Source organism: Trichosurus vulpecula, chromosome 2, assembly GCF_011100635.1.
Source record: "Trichosurus vulpecula isolate mTriVul1 chromosome 2, mTriVul1.pri, whole genome shotgun sequence".
NCBI lineage: Eukaryota > Metazoa > Chordata > Mammalia > Diprotodontia > Phalangeridae > Trichosurus > Trichosurus vulpecula.
The window spans coordinates 432,255,512-432,269,766 of record NC_050574.1 but is presented as its reverse complement, the minus strand read 5'-3'; the positions used below and the strand labels follow the sequence as shown (position 1 = coordinate 432,269,766).

Here is a 14,255-nt window from a genome sequence, read left to right as displayed (position 1 = left end):
AAAACTGGACCTCACAAAGAAGGGCCCTCATTCAAATTGCTGTAATGAGCGGATCTACTTTGTCATTGTTTTATCATCCCAAACTAGACTCATCTTTCCCTGCAAATTTGCCCCTTCTGCATTCCCTTTATCTACTGACGTTGCTGCCGTATTCCCAGTTAGGCGCAAACCCTCAAATTCTACCTTTCTGGCTACCCTCTACTTTCAGTCATCTGCCGAGTCGTATCCATTCTACCTCTGTAATAACTCCCCATTCAAAAACTTTCAGTGACTTTGATTGCCTACCAAATAAGATGTGAACTCATTCTGACATTTAAAGTTCTTCTCAGTGTTCTTCCCTTTAGCCCAAATCATAATCTTTCTTTGACAACATATGTTCTGGTAAAACTGGGATCCTTGTTTCACCCATACCTGGTCTCCGTTCTCCTTACATTTTTCTTTTTTGAAGTTCTTCCTTTTCTTCAGAGCCCATCTCAGACGGTGCCTTTTCGATGAAACTTCCCCTCTATCCTCAAATCTTTCTTGCTGCTTTGACTTCTCTCCTGTGTGTGCGTTTGTGTTATAGTAATTGTGTATATGTCTTATTTACTCCATTATACTCACTCAGATCTCTGATGTAATCAATTTGGATGATCCCCTCCAACGCTGTAGATCATAATTCATTTATTCTTGACCATCCCTTGTGACCCTCATACGTGCCTTCCCATAAGTTCATTGAACTAGCCGGAAGCTTTCTTCATCCTACAATTCAAGGGTACCTTTACCTGTTATCCCTTACCCCCAGCCTCTTCTCTTCCTACCACACATTTTTAATGACACTTTTTGCTCCTGTTTTTCATTGCATCTTTTGTTATATTTTGCAACCTGGCCACTCCACCATGTGCCTCTCCATCTCCTTTTGTATGATAGTCTTTCAGTTTTTTGGGGCTGGTGGTATTCCATACCTTAGTGTCATATAGCATTGTTGGCAGAATATTGGTGTGGAAGATAAGACTTTTTTCTTAGAGAAGTATGGAGTCATAAAAATAACTTTGTAATTTCTTTAAGTCATTCTAGCCCACTCTCTTGATTTATTCTGGGTCGAACTCATTGTGCATTTGTATCCTCTGTGCCAGATGTATGTGCCATTCATTTTTGTGTCATAATCTAGGCAATAGACAGTCTTTATCCATTTGTTCTTTCCTGTGTGGATGGTCAAACCAAACTCTTTCAAGTAGTTACAAATTTCTTTCAAGAGGCTCTGCAGTATTCTGGAGCTTGACACAAATATAATGCCATCCACTGACAAGAGCGTATGAAATATCTCACTGTAGAGAATCCCTCTTGAACTTGGACTCTGCACTGGATCTCCTCCATCACAGTACTGAAATCTTTTGCAAGCATATGGTCTCCCTATTTTATGCCTTTCTTCATGGCTATGATCAGAGAGTCATCATGCAGAGTTATTTTGGCTATCAATATCTTTCAAAAGATCTTGAATGATTTTGATGCATGAATGAGAGAAACTTTATTGGAAGAGAGTCTTTAAGACAGCATTGGGCTCTATTGAATCAAATGCTTTTTCATAATCAGACAAACAATAAACCCAGGAGAATGTTCTGTCCTCTATATTTTTCAGTCAGTTACAAAATAGTAAAGTCTCATATACTTGCACTTAAAATATATCGCTTGCAAAAAACTGCATATTCCTATTAATGCGCTCATAGAAGATGTCCTTCATTTGTGTGTAAAAGATTGTATGGGCAGTAAAACAGACATACAGATTGGTAGTTACTTATGTTCTCTATGACTTTTCTTGTATTAATAAGGTTGGAGATTTTTTTACATGTTTAATATCTTCCCCTCCTTTAAGCCTTGTAATGTGCCCCTTTAGAAATCTTAAAACTGTGTCATTTCCTGCACCAATCATGTCTGTATACTAGGTGTAATCTGGTTGTTTTTCTTGCCTCTATTCTCTTTCATTCTATTTCTAGCCTCTTCACAAGGGCATCAGGGAATGTGCCATTAGAATCAGTATGTGATGGTTCTTGATCAGAAAAACAACTTGTTATAAATCTTTTTAAAGATTTTTAAAATTTTTCTTGTTTTTCTTCCATTTTTATCTTTAAATGCCCTTGGAATGACCTTTCTTAACTGGATATTTTTGGGCAATCTTTTAAAAAAAACTATATAGATACAGTAATAATTACTGTCATTTATGTAGTTCCGTAAGACTTACAAAATATGTACTCCACAACAACTCTGTGAGGTACATACATAATAATAAATACTATTATCCTCAATTTGTGCTAAAGGGACAGAGACTAAGAGAAGGTAATATTTGCCCAGGGTCACCAGTAAGCATGCAGGTAAAGATTCAAGTTCAGGTCTTCCTGACTCCAAGTCTCATGCTGTTGCCGATTATACTCAAAGTTCAGGAACTGTTTTGTTTTTCATTTTTATATCTATAGCACTTATGCATAGTGAACACTTAATAAATGTGTGTCTAGTTAAATTGAAAATAGACTTGAAAAAAATTTATCTTTGAGTGGCTTATGTTCAATTTCTTTAGCATCTGTCGTAAAGCTCCTTTGAAATAAAGTTCCGTTAAAAAAAAGTCTAACACATTCGGAAAAATAAATCCAATTAAAGATGCATGTTTTCTTTTATATTTTGCAAATTTCACTTTCAATCATTTTATTTTATTTTCAAGATGAACCAGTTGAAGAGAAAGAAAAAATTAGTTCTTCAGCAGAAGAGTCAGAACCTGAAGACGATCAGACAAGTCTTGGAGACACTACTGATGTTCTAAATATGGTAATAATTCTATTTGGGCATAATAAGCATTGAGGTGCACATGAAATTCAGTTTAATTTCAACTAGCATTTATTGAGAACTTACTATGCTTCTAACTTTTCTAGATGTTTTTTGTTCTGTCTGATTAGAAGTTGATTGTCTTTATTGATAAACGTAGGTGGTAGAGCAGAGAGAGTGCAGGGCTCGAATTCAGGAAAATTTGAATTTGAATCCTGTCTCAGACATTAATATGTGATCATGGGCAAGACATTTAGCCTCTCCCATCTTCAGTTTCCTTATCTGTAAAATGGGGCTAATAATAGTATTGCTGTTAACTGATCATTTACAGGATTGTTGTGAAACTCAAATGAGATAATATGTACAATGCTTTGCAAACCTTAAAGTGATAAATAAATCCTAGCCATTGTGAACATCAGCATGCCCTGGAGGATATAGTGGTGTTCTTGTGAATCCAGAATTGGGTTCAGAAGCTCAAAATTGTTTGTTAGTATTGAGTTAATTTTCATTTATGTCCTTCAACAAAGAAGAATGTCAACAGTTTCTGAGCCTCATTTTCACCTGTAAAATGAGAGCATTGGATTTGGGAGCAGTTCAAAGGCTCTGCCTATTGTCCTAGGGAATTTTGGGAATGATCCTGTGATTTCGTTGATATAGGAAGGGGAGGAAAGTTCTTCTTTCAAAGTAGATAAGCAACTATTCCAGAACTTACGTCTGAGAGAGAGTTACCTGGAGTACTGAGGGCTGGAGTGACTTGCCCAGAGTATGTGTCAGAGGCAGGACTTCACAGCCAGGACTTCCTGACTCCAGGACTATTTGCCGAGCCTCAACACCATATGTCCTCTCCCATGAACAGTGTTATTAAATTGTAAACTGTGTGACAAGAAGTATAATCTCCTGGACTGAGAAATGAGGCGTCCTTATTATGGTCCTTTCTTTTCTATCAATCCTGAGTCCCTTAAAGTTGGAAAAATATGTATGATTAGCAAGAAATGGAGTCACATAAATAATTTTAATTCCTGGCCTCATTTATAAGATAAAGATTAAAACTGCTACTTTTGATCAACTTAATTAGGAAATTATTTGATTGTGAGAACTGAATGATATCCCTTGGCATTGTCTTTACTGTAGACAAAATAGAATAGTGTAGTTCTACCCCTTCTACTACTCCGTCAGCCTGCATGCACGTTCATAGGTCAGGGGCAGCTACTACTCTCAGCGTTCTAAGTTCTAACTGAAGGGCTGGCCTTCTAATGCTTTCACTCATTTGATCCCATCTCTGCACTTCTAATTAATAATTGGCCACCAGACTCTCTCACAAATATACAGAGATCCACAGAAAGAGTAGCTCCAATTTTAGAGTAGAATGGTGGTTAGGCCACACGTATGGGATACCCGGATGGCAGAAGGGTAACCCAGAGCTTCTCGTGCCTTAGGCTTAGATGTCCTTTGAGTTGATAGTTGGCATTCTTCTTTGGTTTAAGGGATGGAAGCTAACTTCTTCAGGTGTCTGCCTTTCCATATCAATGTATCTTCAGCATATTACACTGCTTCTGCTGTGGTCACTTGAGAGAACAGAGACTGGCTCTCTCTCCTTCCTCTAAGAGCACTTCTTGCTCAGAAACCTGGCTCCAACTGTGGAATCTTCAGCTCCAACTCTTGAAGTTGAAGTACTTCATCCACCATTGACTGGTCAACTTGACTGGCTTGTTTTTATACAAAGAAGTATATCTGATACTTCTGTTCAGAAATAACATCTTCGTTGTGTGGCATCGGCTGGCTTAATCCAACAGCAGAATCCCTATGATCCTTTCAAATTGATTAAAGACTTTTTTACACGTTACACATGGAAGTTGTAGGAAAATTCCTTAATCCTTAGTTCACTGGATTGATTGATTGATTCAGTTGAGGTATATGGAGCTTTCTTTTATTAGATTAGTTAAGGTAGTAGTGGAACTCCCACCCTGAAAATAAGATAAAGATTATAATTTTATTACAAAGTGAAAATGTACATCACTGCCATACTCAAGGTATCTAGCTTCAAGAGATAGGTAAATAATAATTGCTCAAGGAATAACTTAAAAGCAGTCTTAGAAGCTTCAGGGTCCAGATGTGGGGATTTCTATCAGATCCCTCCAGATCATTAATTCAGTTAGAAATCCCCTCGGTCCACAAGAAGTGGTGGACACTGATTCTGCTTAACTGTCTAAAGGAAAAAGAGAGTGACTGGAGTATCTTCCCTAAGAATAGAAGATCAGAGCAAGTGTGGAGTGAAGCACACCGGGCAGGATGGAGCTGGCCAGAAGGGAAAGGATTTTCCTATCTAAGAGAAAATGGGCTAGGAAACCTGGCTAGGGTATCGCGCTCTGCCTTTGCCCTGGGAAGAGGATACTAGCTGGGTTCTTGCACTCCCCAGTTTGAGAAGGCAGAAGACACCTAGGTTTGGGGGCACCCAAAGGTGAAGGAAAAACAGACAAGTAACGGAAACACAAGAGAAAGACTAAAAACCAAATGTCAAGAGAGAAAGCAGAGATGAACCCAGTTCCCATTCAGACAAAGAGAGGTTGAGTAAGGACAGTTTTGTTGTTGTTCATTTGTCTCAGTCGTGTCTGACTTTTGTGACCCTGTTCGTGGTTTTCTTATTAAAGATGCTGGAGTGTTTGCCACTTCGTTGTTCAGTTCATTTTATAGCTGAGGAACTGAGGCACGCAGGGTTAAGTGACTGTCCCTGGGTGGCTGAGGTCAGATTTGCGCTCAGGAAGACTTCAGCTCTGCCATGCTATCCACTGCTCCACCAATATGCTCAAAGACACAGTACAAATGAACAAAATTATTCAAAGAGCCTACACTGTTATGACCATATATATTGTGAAAAAAAATGAACCAAAATTCCCTAGTTATAAAGGAAGTTCTTCAAACTAGTCTGAGGTTTGTAGCCAAGAACTGTAGCCAAAAAAAAAAATCCAGAGTAGTTCCAAAGGGAAATGAAACTTTTAAAGAAGATATTAGGGATGCAGTTAAATCAGAAATCAGAATTCTCAGTGCAGAACTGAAATAAGTATATAAATTACATAATTTAGAAGTCACAATGGGGAATATGTTCAAAGGAGTAGAGGCACTGTGAGAAATTAACAGATCTATAACACATAGAGAAGGGGAAGAAAATTTGTCAAAAGAGAAGCAAAAGGAAACAACTTCAAAACAATGTATGAATTTTATGCAAGCCAAAGTGGCTGATTTTGAAAACAGAATATACAGAAATAACTTAAAGATTATAGATCTCCCAGAAGAAAATTTTTAGATGTTCTAAAATAATATATAAATATGCATGTATATATATATAAAATAAAAGAAAACTGCCTATAACTTTTAAAGATAGTACAACACAAAGCAAAAGATTACTCAGAACCATAAGTGGTCATCTTGAAACTCTAAATCATATAGTGGTTAAATTTCACAATTTCAGTAATAAAGAAAATTTTTAAGCTTGCAGACAAAGTAAAATTTACAATTTCAGGATTGATCAACTTGGAAACTACCATTTGCTTAAAGGTATAACCAACAATGAAACAGTACCTACACGTGCCAAATGACATGGCATCTAAATTCATAAAGGCAAACTGAATTCCAAATAGACATAGATAACTATAGAACACAATAATTAATAGGAGAATTTTATGTTCTCAGATCTGAATACTAAAAATATAAAATAAAAAGATAATAAGATAAAAATGAAAATAAAAAACATTATAGAAACAAATAGAAACTTTAGTTGAAAAACTTAATGGCATCTTCTAAATGGGAACATTAAAGAGTTCATGACTCTTAGCACCATGGAGTACTTTTAAAAAATAGACTATGTGCTAGGGTATAAAGAAATTATAAAATAACATTAAAGAGAAGAAATGTAATAGTGTATAAATTACTTGGGGCAAGCAATAATTTTAATATGGTTTCACTTTGTGACAGTAATAGGCTGCATGTGTGTGTGCTTCCATTGACACCAGTGATGACTCAAAACATCTGACCTTGACAAGGTGAAACTGATTAAGTAGGTTTTAGTTCTCTATAAGTTCAGTGCTAGATTTCATGCCATAAAAACGTTTAATTGATCTCTTTTGTTAAGTTTTAATTCTAGGTTTTTTAAAGAATAAATATTGCGCCAAGGAAATGTGTAAAAGTCATAGCTCTTTAAGAGCACACTTCAGTGACTGAAAATATTGCAGCAGCTATTGGTGTGTAGAAGTTAAGCATTTCAAAGATCGTTCAAACCCATAATGAAATAGTAACAGTTCCACTGAAGAGCAAAGGAAAGTATAGTCAAAAATGGTAAATAGTGTCAAGAATTTACAGAGGATTGCATTACAATGGCCTAATTAAATCCTCAGAAAACAAGCAAAAACCATCAGCAGTGCCTGACAGCTAAAAGAATTGTTATTGATACCTCTACCCGTGTGGAGTGGGATTCTTGAAGTTGAAAGAACATGAAGGAAAACAGTTAAACATAAAAGAGCGATTAACTGGCTATGAAGAAAAAAAACACTTGTCATAAGGAAGACAATACAAAGTCTTAAATATTAAGAAGTATAATTTTTACTGATGAAATGAACATTTTCATTCAAGGGCGTACCAGAACCATTTTCAAAAGTCTAGGTGAGCTAGTAAGATCTATGCATCTTGATCAGACTGCAAAACATCCACCCCTGAAAATATTTGACAGTCTTTATTTCTGATGGACCTGAAAGTCTGGGTCCTGTTTAAGGAATGATAAATAAACTCTGCTAAATATATTAATATGCAGAGAAGCAGAATTATTCTGAATTTAGGGAAATTCCCAAATGGAAATGGAATACTGTGACATAACCTTACATTGTATTAGACATCACAAAAAGTAAAGAAATTCTTCCAAAAGATGTAGATAAACATGCTTCAGTCCTCTGAGAACTCGTCTAATTTAAACCCCATTGAAAACCCATGGGCTATAATCAAGGCTAGTCTTAGAAAAATGGACTGATGATCATATGCTTAATATCCAGTGTGATAATTCAAGACTATGTATCCAAGTCCTGTGAGCTCAGATCATGTGGAATAAGTAATTTTTTTTACAAAAGCATAATACATTAAAACTTTTTAAAAATGTAAAATTTTTTAGTTGTTTCCCTTTCCTCCAGTTAATTTGTACACCATTGTTACCAAACACATCCTTTACAGATCAAAACATGATAAAAATAGTAATAAAAAGAGGGAAAACAATCAAAATATACATACTTAGATCAAGAAAATAATGACAACTTGAATTATGAGAGAGTAAGAAAACAAATCAGAGAAGCATTAACTGTGAAAGAAAAAAATGAATGAGGCATTATACCAAAATTTCTGAGATCTGACTAAAGCAATCCTCAGAGAAAAATTCAAACTTTCTTCCCTTCCAATGCCTCATATGGTATAAAAATTACCCTGGGATTTTGAAGGATATGACAATAGAAGGTAATCTCTGCTTCTAGCCATGCTGGCTTTGAGTATATCCTCAGTAACAGACTGTTTTCTGAGAACCAATCAAGCTAAGCATGGAAAGATACATCACTGGTAGGCTGGCCACATAGTGATGACTTTTTTTGGTTCACAGCAACTAAGGAGATGAAAATATAAGATGATCCTCATTCTTCTATAGATCCTTTCCATTTTTGTAGTGCTAGTGGTTAGAGTGGTGGGGTAGGAGGCAGAGGGTGCTAAGGATCACAAAGTTTTTAGACTACCAACAAAAGTAATTTGACTCTTAGTACTCTAAACATACCCTAGTTCAAAACCTCCAAAACATATATTAACAAAATGGAAAAAAAATAGTATTAGTGACTATAGTATACAATTTAAAAAAGAAAACTAGAAAATAAATAAGCATACCCCAGATAAGCTAATATTAAATTAAGCTTCATCAGGAATAGCAGTGTTTGTGTTGGATAAGACCTCAAAGTCCACATAGTTCAATTGTGAGTCCATTTTCTAACATATCCAAATTTGTAGTCATGCTGCAACTTTTGCTTTAAGAATTTTAGTATGGGAGAACCCAAGGAAGCCCATCCTATGTTTGGACAGCTTTAATTATTAGGAATTTTTTCCTTATATTCCACTCTTACCTTAACCTAGGGAAACAAAGTCTAAGCCTTGACTCAATTTAATTTAAGAGGGAATATGATAAAAGCCCAGAAAATCTGGATAAGGAGAGCACCAAATCATGAAATACTTGAACTGAGAAGCACCTTTTAAAGTTTCATACGTAGTACTTTTATTTCTCTTTTACTTTTTAGAGCATTTACATGTGAGTCATAGGCAGTTGTGAAAGCACTTAAGCAACAGGATGAAAATCTTAAGTCAGTAAATTCTCAGGCTTGTATGTTAAGAGTAGCAGTCTTAAATCTCTGGCTCCTTTAAAGTCCCACATAACCCTCAAGTTGCCATCCTCAACTACTCAGAAAAATACCAATTAGTTTTAATATTGACCTAAATAAATATAAAAGTAAGCTTGTTGTGTAAAATGAGATAACATACCAAAGCAAAGAACAAATAACCTTGGGTTTATCTGATTGATATATTAAGTTATCTAAGCTATCTCTTTCTTTATTGATGTGGTTGATTGAGAGTTAATTATATTTGTTACACTAGTTTATGTCATTTTTATCAATGCAACTTATTTGTAGTATATGGCATCACAATCTTTATAGCAGATATTTTTATTCATTTCAGACACATATGATGAGCCTGAATCCCAGTGATCAGTCTTTAAGATTGTCACCAATTCAAAAACAAAAGGTAAAGTACTAAAAGCTATTTAATGATGATACTTGTCAACGTCTATTTAGAAAATGGCCTTTTTTTTTTTACTCATTTCTTGGAAGATTTCAACAAAGGTAAGTATTTACCTATGTTTCAGAACATAGGGAAAGAGTTTGCTCCAACACATATTATTCAACATAGGATATGTTTATGTTTTAAAATTATATTGGCTACTTAGTACCTTTCCTAGTTAGGATTATTGTCTTGTTCATTCTTTTCTTTTTAGCCATGACAACATGACCATAACGCAGTAAGATGACATTGTGGCATTTGATGGCACAGTTGCTCTGTGACCATGGGAAAAATTTAGTTAACTCTTCTAAGACATCTTTATAAAATGGGTATAACACCTGCACAGTGTTATTGTGAGGAAAACTCTTTGTAAATTTTAAAGCTCTTTATGTAAATGTGAATTTTTTGTTGCTATATTGACCTGAGTGACTTTGGAGATTATTTTACCCCTCTATATCCTCATTTTCTCATCTATCTGTATGATAGAATTGGGCTAGATCAGATGTTTCTTAATTGTTAGTCAATGGTCTAGTACTGTTTCTCAGCAAATTTTTATGAGTTCATAAACTTTTTTTAATATCAAAGTTCTTAATTCTTAAAACCTACATACTTAAAAAAGGTGATCCTCACTCTCTCTCTTTCTTGCTTTTCTCACCTCTGGTCCCTTGTGAGAGTTTGTATTATGACTATGAAGGCCCTTGCTAGAGAATTTTAATATTTTACCAATCCACAGAATGGTTTGGACTGAGAAGTACTAACTAGAAAATCTTGTAAAACCCAGATGCCATGATAATACTTGATTACTTCATTGACAGAATTCAATTTGAGCTATGACTATGGGAATATCTTTGATAATATGATTTTTTAAAAGACATAAATCTTTAAAGTTTACAAAGAGAAAGGATATGGGTTACCAAATTAGTGAATTAATGAGAAAGATTAAATGAGCACACAAAAATGTTATAAACGATGAGGAAAGATATTGTATGACTGAAGGATGTTTTTCCAATAATCTTTATTGTAGAAATTTAAGAATTAGAGGGGAAATTGAGAGCTTAGATATAGAAAACATTTTCACTAACAAATAATTGAAAAAATTATAAACTTTTGTTATTAAAAGAAAGTAAGATCTTGCTAATTTGGAATAAAATATATACAAATAACATCTTTGTTATTCATTATGGATGTTTTTCTGAGGATCACATAAATGAAAAATTTATGAATAGTAGAAAAGGAAGATTTCTTGAGTTGTCCACACCTTGTTAGGTGTGATAGTACTGAAAGTAAGATGGGTCCCAAGTAGACCTCTGGTGTCTTTGTCACTGTGTCTGTTCTCAGACTCTAGGACTCTCCGTGTGTGTGTGTGTGTGCGCGCGTGCACACGTGCGCGTGTGCGTGTGTTGTGTATCGGAGAGAAATAAGGAGAGGAAAATTTCTTTCCCAGTTTGGATCATTTAAAAAATTATGAATTAATGGATTATGAATTAGTAACGTTAATATTATGGTATGAGCCTGTGATTTCATTGATATAGAAAGACTTCCTGGGGAAAAAAAAAACTGCCTCTTCCATTGCAGATCAGCACCTGTTCTGCTCTTTATAGTAGTTTCCAGAAGTTGCCTGGATCATTTGCAGGTTAAGTGACTTGCCCAGGGTCACAAGGCCAATGTGTGTCAGAGGCAAGACTTCTATTTCGGTTACACCATGTCCAAGACCAGTTCTCTCTACTCCTTAATTCTGCCTGTTGTGTAAGATGGTTTAATTAAATAACTTAATCTATTATAGGATCATAGTTCTAGAGTGGGAAGAAATGTCAAAGGTCATTTGTATCTTATCTGACCTCCTCATTTTACAGTTCAGGAAATTGAGATCCAGGGAGATTAAGCAACCTGCACCAGGTCACGTGGGCAGTAAATGTCAGATCGAGATGGTATTTGAACCTGTGTCCTCTGACTCCAAAATCAGTGCTCTTTCCATTGAACATTAGAAGTGGCTTCTTGTAATAGATTATGAGACAGCTTTTGCATCAGAAATACCTGGGTTTAATTTGTTTTTTCTGACACATAATAGCTACATGACCATGAATGAGCAGGTCACCCCTCAGTGATCCAGGAATAACGTGAAGATTATGTTACAGATGAGTTGCATTTATGGAGGAGGTTTCCACACTGGGAATTCTCTAAACTGACAAAATCATAAGTCTGATCCAAAAAAGAAATTCCCCACAATAAAACTGGTAAAGAGGGCCAGCCAAAACTTTTTAAGTGAGTAGAAAATTGTGCTCTGATAGATAATTCATTTTTGTCTGATATAATTTGAAAAAAAATACTCTATTTGAAACCTCCTTTGCCCTATGATATTTTCTTTCCATCAAGTCATTATTCTTTTTAAAAATTTCATTTCTATTTTCATGCTTTTATTCATTCTTTTTAATTTTGTGCTTCCCATAGAATTGAAGAAAAATAAAAATGTGAACCTGAAAAATGAGGAAGATGGAAAGATAAAAATGCATCTCTTATGTAGCATTATATATTTTCTAGTTCTTTATTTTTAAAAAAAAGTCTATAGATTTAGAGTCTAAAAGAATAGATTCAGATTTAGAAGAGCATCATTAATGAGAAAATCAAAACAGTAAGAATGTAAAAATTGTTAAACAAGGATACAGGTACTTTATAGCATATTAAAATGTGGTAAATTAGATCTACCACAAACTTAATGAGCACAGATTATGAAAATGGAGAAAAGAACTGTCTAGCGAAATTTGAGATTTTTGTTTTACTAGTAAAAAGTCTAAAAATGTAAAACCTAAGCATAACCTTAGAGTAGATAAGCCATTTTTATCAACCAGAGTTGTATGATAACTAATTCATCAAATTTACAGAATCTTGAAACGACCGAGGAACAGAAGAAACTTGAATCTTATTCTGAAAGCAATTCAGAGACCAAATGTGAAAAAGTTAGTGGAGTTGAAGAGATGTCAGAAACAAGCAAAGAGAGGCAGACACAGGATGAGTCTTTGGAGGAGGAGGTGTTTGTGAAGGAAGCAACAGTAGCTATGTCTCTTTCAGCTGAGCTTATAAATAGTGATCCAGACCAGTTTGTACCAGAAGCAAATCCTGTTGAAGAAATTTCAGAGAAAGAGACACTTAAAAGTGAAGATGAGTTAATAAATACTGATGAGAGCTGTTATTACAAAGGAGTTGAGGAGGAAAGTGATGAAGTAAATATTCCGAAGAATTTAGAAACAATAGAAATAGCTTCTGACAATGAAATAGAGCAAGACACAAGTCAGCAACTCGAAATAGAAATTCTGAAGGATGAAGGAAAGGGAGGAGAGAACTTAGAAAGTAATGATAATGAATCCTCTGATGGTCCACAGGAGCAAGACAAAAAGGAAGAACTTCCCCAGACTGAACCTAGTGAGACAAGTGAAGTTAAGATTAAAGATGAAGAAAATGAAGGCTTTGTTGAAGAACTTTCAAATGAGAAACAAGATAAAACCTCTGACAATGAAAAAGAATCTTTAGAAGAGTCAGAAAGTAACAAGGAGGGTGAAAATAATAGTGAACAGGATGTAGTTGAGAATTTTAAGCAATCTCAGTCAAATGAGGAATGTTATGATGAAGAAAAAGAAGATAGTGAAAAGTTAGATGACCAGCTGTGTAACCTAGAAGGTGGTGAACAAGAGAATGAGGAACAGGCTGAGGAGGAAAAAATAGAGGTAAATGCTGAAGATGATGGTGGAGATGGCCAAGTGATAGAGACGCAGGAAGGAGAAAAGATGTTGGAGGGAGGGGAGGAAGAGCAGGAAGAGGCAGAGGTAGAGGCAGAAGAGGAAGAGGAACACAAAGAAGCTTTGGTTTCCTTAGCTGAGGAAAATATGGCAATAAATGAAACAGAAGAGGAAGAAGCAGAGCAAGAGACAGGTGAAGGAGAGGAAAATGCAGAGGTGAGTGAAGTAGAGGGAGATCAGTGGGAAATGGAAGAGGAAGATGAGCTGGAAACTACTGAGAGCAGAGATGAAAAAGTATTTGAGGAAGAGGACCCTGAAATCAACAAAGGACCACAGTGGGGGAAGAAGGAGGAAGAGGGGGAGGAAGAAGAGGGGGAGGAAGAAGAAGAGGAGGAAGAGATAGATAAGAGAAAGATAGGGAGACTGGATGAGGAAGAAGAGGAAGAGGGTTGGTGGGGGGAGGAAGAGCACTGGGACAAAAGAGGAGTAGAAGACAAATTTAAGGAAAATGAAGAAGTGGGGGAAGAGGAGGAGGAAGAGGCAGAGAAAGGAGGGGAGGAGGAGGTGGGGAGAGAGGAGGAAGAGGAGGAAGTAGGGGAAGAGGAGGAGGAAGTGGGGGGAGAGGAGGAGGAGGATGTGAGGGGAGAGAAGGAGGAGGAAGTGGGGGGAGAGGAAGAGGAGGTGGGGGAAGAGGAGGAAAAAGAGGTGGATAAAGAGGAGGAGGTGGTAGAGGAAGCTGAGGAGGAGGAGGTAGAGGAAGAAGAGGAAGGGGAAGAAGAAGAGGAAGATAAAAGGGGGGGTGAAAAAGAAGACCATGAAGAGGAGGGAAAGGGTGAAAGTGAGGAAGAGAAAAAGGTGAGTCAAATAAAAGGAAATATAAAATATGAC

At 35.9% G+C, this 14,255-nt stretch overlaps 1 protein-coding gene across 1 annotated transcript in view; it reads left to right on the top strand.

Moving 5' to 3' along the window:
- Positions 1 to 14,255, top strand: part of RPGR (retinitis pigmentosa GTPase regulator) — a 93,555-nt gene that overhangs the window by 59,919 nt on the left and 19,381 nt on the right. The window contains exons 12-14 of the mRNA XM_036744550.1: positions 2,693 to 2,796; positions 9,535 to 9,600; positions 12,516 to 13,583. Of these exons, the coding sequence (XP_036600445.1) occupies positions 2,693 to 2,796; positions 9,535 to 9,600; positions 12,516 to 13,583 (1,238 nt within the window). The remainder of the gene's footprint in view (positions 1 to 2,692; positions 2,797 to 9,534; positions 9,601 to 12,515; positions 13,584 to 14,255) is intronic.